Source organism: Phoxinus phoxinus (assembly GCF_949152265.1).
Source record: "Phoxinus phoxinus genome assembly, chromosome: 15".
Classification (NCBI taxonomy): domain Eukaryota; kingdom Metazoa; phylum Chordata; class Actinopteri; order Cypriniformes; family Leuciscidae; genus Phoxinus; species Phoxinus phoxinus.
Genome location: NC_136890.1, coordinates 35,159,672 through 35,167,171, shown reverse-complemented (window position 1 = coordinate 35,167,171; position 7,500 = coordinate 35,159,672). Strand labels below are relative to the sequence as shown.

The following is a 7,500-nucleotide window of genomic DNA, read 5'->3' as shown; positions in this document are numbered from 1 at the left end:
AGAACAGTTTCATGCTTTGCTGGATCTTCTGCCGTCGCGTTAGAACTGGTCTCTGTCATTGTTTCATATATAGCACTATTCTGCAATCTGGAACATGCGTCTAAAATACGACTTGTATCGCAATAGAAATATAAACAGGGTTTGGACATGAAACATCTTGAGAGAGAGACATAGGTTATGAATATGATTTACTTTAAGGCCCTGACTCATGCAACAAGACTTTATCCACATTATAAACTCACATAATGTAGCGCTAGGGTTTAAAACTAGTCGAGTGTGTGTGTGTGTGTGTGTGTGTGTGTGTGTGTGTGTGTCCTCGAGCTGGTTTCTGCTCCTCTCTGGACGGAGTGTGAGCCGCAGAAACGCTCATGTTGACGGTCATTAGCAGATGTCGCCGGAGCGAGGGTCGGGATTACAGCTATAAGCCTGTTTCTTCATTACCGGCTGTGCATCCGTGGCGTTCACCGCAGATCTGCAGCCCGTCCAGCTTGTGGAGGTCAAAGCCACGGTCGAGCCAGTCTCTGTTTACAGAACACACCGCGTGTGAGGAGCCGAGTCACTGTAATACATATATCGCATGGACAAACAGTGAAGACGAGGGCATGTTGAGACAGAACAGGACACCCGAGACCTCTAAAGCCCCAGAAACATTTAATCCGTCATCGTCGACGTGTAGACGCCACAGCGTTTCTTATCTGCATGTTTATCTACGGTTGGAGATGTCGAACAATCGAGTCTTTGCCGAACCCTCGCGAGTCGCCGGCTGGAGCTCGTCGTAGCGTGAAGACTCGGCCTCGCGTTTCAGAGACTGTGCCGAGACCCGGCTCTCAGAGTTAGGAACACATGATATGCAGGAATGTTAATAAAACATTCGTTCAAAGCTAAATGTTCTCAAAACGTTAGAACAAAAACATTATTTATTCATTGTTCATAAAACATTTGTAAATGTTGCTACTTGTTTCAGAACTTCCAGAGAACATTCAAAGGTAACGTCCCCATAGTGTTCGAAGAATGTGTGATGGATTTTTTAATAAATAAAATAGTAAACTGTAACTAATCATAATTCTAACATCTAACCGTACTTCTCCTTTAGGCCTAACTTTCTAACACTTAAACCAAATGTACTCTGTGTCGAAGATTTCACAAATATAACAGTCTATAATGATATTGAGTAATCAAATGAACTATGACCTCTTCCATTTTTCAATGATTTGAGATCCACATTTGCTCCGCCAGTAACGTGTTGAAGTGTTTTTCACAGATTAAACCAATCATATTGAAGGAAGGTGACCATGAGTAATAAGTCACATTAATCTTACTGTTGTATATGTATATATATATGTATCTAAACCTGATGTGTTCTTCTTTCTGAGAGAGATTCTCTGAGTAATGCTCGAGAACTCTCCCGGCCATGATTAGAGAGACACTAAAGACACTATTCCCGAGCGATCGTGTCGAACGGTGGCGAGACGTTATTCGACTCAGTGTGAGACTCTAAGACTGCGGTCAGGTAACTATAGTTTTATTTTATGCGGAATAGCAGAATAGCTTCTCTTAGGCGTTTGAAGAATGTGTTGAGAATGTGAGTATAATATATTCAGGTGTCAGGGACGCTTGCTTCAACCCAAGTGAGGAGCGTAGGGAAATATCTACCGCAAATGATACGGTAGAATATCATCAACAACGGTTTTAAAACACTTAAAAAGTGACGTTTTGAATGATGTTCAGAGAACATTGATAAATAAGAACATAAGCAAAACATTATTTGTTAGCTGGGAAGACTCGGACAAACAACACAAGCTCTGTGACAAGAATCTGAAATGTTTTATTACTTTTTCCATTTATTAAAGAGAATTTCTTTACAACATACATTTAGCTGTGAATCAGATGTGGGAGAGGGCCGGTGACGAAACCATAGCAAACAAGAGTACAAACTCCACTTCCAGAGTCCAAAGGCACCAGCACGGGGATCTTCGTGACCTCCGTTCACCACGGCCGGAGCGGTTATATGTTCAGACGGCACGATCTAGAGTCGTCTCAGGCGGGCGGCGACGACAAGTGAGTTCAACATCTACAAAGCCCAAACTAGAGATTCCTGGACGCCAAGTTCAATAAAACGTGTGTCAAAATAGTTAAATAGCAATCCCTCATATTACATCACAACGATAGATCTAGAAAATTATATTAATCGGAATCTGTCACAAACATTGAAAACATTAATCTGTTTCCTAATATTATTGGAGTGCGTATCTACACAGGAGCCAGCCTGTATTCACTGCCTAAAAACTGTGTTTGATCATATACTTAGAAAGCTTGTGTGTGTTTGGGAGAAACATCATATCTGATTCGTTCATGTGTTTTTCTCTTATTGCCTTGGAGCAGCCAGATCCACAGATACACATCAATTCAACTACAAACAGTGTAAAAACATCATCTTGACTTTGTGAAAAGTAATTAAAAAAAAGGACGAACGAAACAAAATCAAAGCAAAAAACAACATTCCTCCAGCACAACGAGAGGGCCGACTCCAACGCTTCATTGGCACAATCAGAAATCAAGCACAGAGTCATTTGTGGTTAGCAACGGGACCAGAGTCGACAACGACAACACCTACATTCTTCAATTACGTTGTTTTTTTGTTTATTTTTTTAATCAAATGAGGGAAAAAATGTCATTATAAGAACTACGACAGTTAACAGCTAACACACGCTTCACTACTCAGGGGTGTAAGGCACAAATGTACAGGTGGAGGGAGAAAAACAGGCATGTTTGAAAATGAAATGCTTCAACAAAAGGCCTGTGTGTGTGTGTGTGTGTGTGTGTGTGTGTGGACAGGACGAGAAAACGATACGTTTGAAAGCATAAACAAAGCGTCTTAAGTACGGCTCATCCTTTACTTTCCTTCACGTCATGCAGACGCGAGTGAGAATGGCACTCGGTGATGGACCGGTGGCTGTCAGCAGGCGATGGACGAGATGAGGAGGTGATTCAGGAGTTCCTTCTGTGGGCTGTGAGCTTTACCCACAAGTCTCTCTGGCACGGCTCGAGGAATATTCCTTCCATACGGAGGCTTCCGTCGTCTCTGAGTTTGCTTAGCAACGTCCGAAGAGTTAGTGGACAGAAGTACTGGCTCCAGTTTAATGACTTTAAATAATTTCACACTTGATTAATTCAAATTAAAAAGATCATTTACATCTCGTTTGAGCCTAAAAGAGATGCTCTTTCTGCAAAAGCACTTTATTAAAAAATAAATACAACCAGCTGTTAGTATTAACAGTCACGTGTTATTTAGTCATCAGTTTCAGTAGACGTTTTGAACTCTTGCACGAAGGCAGAACTCGATTGCTTTGTCCAGTAACAGTAACACTGAGACAGGCGGCGGCGTTTCACAGTTTTCCCTTGTAAACTCCAGTCTGAACGTGTTCAAGTGCTTGATAACCGGGGCGTCTCGCAGCTTCACGACTGAACAATTCCGCCTGTCTCCGATGTGCTTTTGGCAGAAAACAAACATCAGCTGCAAAACAGCGCTGGCGAAACCTTTTAGAGTTCCTCTTTCCGGGAGCAGATGTTTGCCCTCTTGGAACGGGCACTATCAGCCTGAGCTCGACATTAAAAAATATACAAAAAACAAAAGAAAGGAAAAAGTGAGTTGCATTTCCTGTACATAGCTGTACAAAGCAGACACACTTTATTGTTCCCCGTCTTTAATCCCGCATTATGTGCAGGAGTCACCGGATTTGAATTTCGTGGAAAGGGACACCAGTGCCGGCTTGGGAGGGACGTCGGGCTTGAGCTGCCGGGATCCGCAGCGAGGCAGAGACCCGTACGAGCTCAGGCTGGGGTGACGGGTCAGGCTGAGGACCGGAGAGGTGACGTGCATGGAGTCCACTCGCTGCGGGGCGGGCGGAGGCGTCTCCACACGGAAGCTGTGGTTCCTGGACATGTGGGATGAGTTGGACGAGTTGGTGTTGTGCTGTTTCTTGAGGCCCGAGCTCATGGGGTAGCCTCGCCCGTACATGGACGAATGCACGTCGAGCCTCTTGCCCATCTGTGGGACGGCGGGCGGGAGCACCAGAGACGCCTCTCGCTGGGGGACACGAGGAGGAGCTCCTTCACCGTCCGTCAGACCGAGACCGTGGCACGGGCTCTTGAGGGACTTGTACTCGAGAGTGGCGCCCTGGTCGTCTGCGAAGTCTCCACGGTGGGGCTGCTCCACGTACTCGTGCTGGTAAGCTTGGGTCAAAGGCAGAACCACCACGCTTGAGATGTGCCCCGGAGACGCCCGAAGCGGCAGATCCGTCGGGATGACCGGAGTGACCATGGAAGTCAAGTCTTTGGTGCAGGCGTTGATCAGGTTCTGGTTGCGCTCCCACTCGCGGCTGCCCCGGCTGGGCTTGCGGCGTGGCTGCATGGGCGTGGACTCGGGCGTGGGCAGGGCGCTCAGATCTGGGTGCTGGTCAGCTTTAATCAGCATCTTGCCGTTGGTCAGACGGCCGTTGTGCATGAGCGGAGTCAGAATGGCTTCAGGCCGGCCATCCTTGGCTTGGGTCTCGAACAGCCCCGTCATCTTGGTGACGCTGTTCATGGAGCCTCGTCTGGACTGAACAGAGTCCTTGTCTTTGCGGCCGGGCAGCTCAAAGTCGCGCCGGCGGTGGTGGTCGCACACGCAGTAGACGACGATGCCAGAGAAGATGGCGCCCATGGCGAAGGCGAGGATGACGGCGATGGCCAGAAGCGTCACTGGAACCATCTGATCCCGGTCTCTGTGGTACGTCTCGCGGATCACCCCTGCGAAGAGAGATTCACAATGGTTTAATATGTTAGGGTATTAACATAATCTAATTTCCAAAGTTCACCTGTGTGTCTGGAACATTGATGGACAACAATACATTTCTATCCTAACATAAGGTGCGGTCACATTTACTCGTCGAAATTTAGTGGGCGAAATGCAGTTATTGAAATAGGAACATACAAGATCAGGAGTTTCACGTCAGGATGGAAAAGTTCCCCACACACATTTCGCTCATGTTTAAGTTGGTCACTGGAATTTGGTGCGCTGACCAATAGAAAGCTTGGTTTGAAAGTGACTTCTGTGTGAGCTGTGCTTCGTACATCTGTACACTATTGACAATGAATCCGGCTTTGCACACAAATGTTTTTTGGCGTTTTTGCCTTATAGCAATAGGATAGTGTAGAGTAGACAAAAAGTTTAAGATTAAGGGACTCAATCTCGGGAAAGGTCTGTGAGCCGGGACTCAATCTCGGGAAAGGTCTGTGAGCCGGGACTCAATCTCGGGGAAGGTCTGTGAGCCGGGACTCAATCTCGGGAAAGGTCTGTGAGCCGGGACTCAATCTCGGGAAAGGTCTGTGAGCCGGGACTCAATCTCGGGGAAGGTCTGTGAGCCGGGACTCAATCTCGGGAAAGGTCTGTGAGCCGGGACTCAATCTCGGGAAAGGTCTGTGAGCCGGGACTCAATCTCGGGAAAGGTCTGTGAGCCGGGACTCAATCTCGGGGAAGGTCTGTGAGCCGGGACTCAATCTCAGTCAGAGAGCTGCACATGAGGCTATTGACTATATAAAGATCTGAAGCCCATAAACTTTCCCCTCGAAGATATCAGGACAGAAGTGGACAAAATCATCTTTTAAAAGTGGACAAAAGAGACGGATTAAAACACCAGGTGTAAACGGGTATGTGTCTCCCTCGTCTACTTGTGATCCGACCGACCAAAACGCATCTTAATGTGCTTGAGAATGTGCATTTATTCGAACACAATATAACATATCACTGGCGTGCAGAGGCGTGAGAGAGCGCTGGAAAGCTGAATCTGGTTTCCACATCAGGGAGATGTCTTAATCTACTATTGCTGATGAATTAGCCTTCATTAAACACTCCACGCCACACAACTCTCAGCAGATCAACCATTTAAAATCCACACAGGAAGAAAAGTGCGGCTATGTTCCCGCAGAGGCATATAAACTCAATGTTGTACATTTGTTACAAACCCATAAACGTGTGATACAGCCATCCATCAGCGTTCAGCGCTCGAGACGTGTAATGGACTGAATATTGGTTTATAGCTCTGATGGCCTTGGCTACACACTCCTCTGATCTGGGCGCTCTGAAGGAGTCTCTAAGATGACAAGATGCCGTCACACATCTGCTTTTCTCTGCTAAAGGGAAGATCTAAGGGGCGCTTCGCTCTTTTTAACTTCACTCTCATTGTCGTTCTCAGGAGAGGCTCTTCCTCTCGGTCTGTTTGATGTTTTAAAGCGTCTCTTTCATGCGTCTACTGTACGATACCCCTGAGAAATGACACGGCTCGAACGGATCCATTTTCATGTTGGAAAAAGAGTCTTCCTTCATGAGAAGAACTGTGAGTAGAGTATATAGAGCAGTTAACATAACCGTTTCATACAGTTTATTTAGTAAAGCACATTTAAAGGCATGGAATATGATCAGCTGACCTCAACTAACACACTGCGATTTTATATTATTAAGGCGAGACACGGCAGGCAAAAACATTGTTTTTTTTTTTCACTGGTCAATTTTGAGATTTTGGGCTATTTGTCTTCAATAACATCTTCTTTCAGACGTGTGGTGAAAAAAAGTCCAAAATACACATTTAGGTCTTTATTTTACTAACTTTGTCTATTTGCGTCTGTAGATTTCTCAGAAATTCAACAAAAGTTGCCGTTATAAATCATCATGATCCGTGATCTCGGTCTTCTTCCTTTAATCACACACACCGCTGTGAAGCTCTCTCTCTCTGCTGTACAATGCTGTCGATCCAAATATGGTCATTTCCTTTTAATCAGCAACCAATCGTGAAAGTACAATGGGCATTTAACTCTAAATGCGAAATCTCATTGGCTGATGTAAATGTCTGACGCCGTGATTGGTTCAGAAGCATCACATGACGCGCTCTGACACTCAGATGTGTGTGTTTGACTGTTTTTCTGCTCAGTTAAAGGCCATAAATGCTGTGTTTATAAGTTTTGATGTGATTTAGGTGGTTTGTATTGTTGTTGCTAATGATTTGATGAGATATTGTGTCAGTAAATAGTTGTTTCCACTAAAAAAGTATGATTTTTTACATTACAAATCTTTAAATGCCTTTTTCTCAAAATGAGTTTTTTGTCATTCTCCAATAGAAACATCTCAGCCGATGTACACCAAACTCTCCAGTTACACACTTAGCAGTATTCTGAAGATATGTTCAGAGGGATTTGTTAATAAATCATTCCTGGCCTGATTTATGGGACATTTTAATAAAAAAAATATGGCAAAAATTGATTTAAGGCTATGGACAGTATATTAAGATTTCCGAGGTCATGAAAGCATATCTCCTGAAATCCCTCTGAACATCTTATTCATCTTGTGTGTAATTAAAAAAAGAATTGATCATATGTTCATATCTATCTACCGAAAAATATATGCAAAATTGTGCATATTTAATGAGATAATGCATCATTTGCATAATTAAACATACAAATTTCAAA

The 7,500-nt window shown here is 44.6% G+C and overlaps 1 protein-coding gene across 2 annotated transcripts in view; it reads right to left on the bottom strand.

The window, feature by feature from the left end:
• Positions 1–1,808: 1,808 nt before the first annotated feature.
• Positions 1,809–7,500, bottom strand: part of sema6a (sema domain, transmembrane domain (TM), and cytoplasmic domain, (semaphorin) 6A) — a 124,409-nt gene continuing 118,717 nt past the window's right edge. For both annotated transcript variants that reach the window (XM_079638823.1, XM_079638822.1), the window contains exon 19: positions 1,809–4,788. In XM_079638823.1, coding sequence (XP_079494949.1) covers positions 3,716–4,788 — 1,073 coding nt within the window. In that variant the 3' untranslated portion in view covers positions 1,809–3,715. The remainder of the gene's footprint in view (positions 4,789–7,500) is intronic.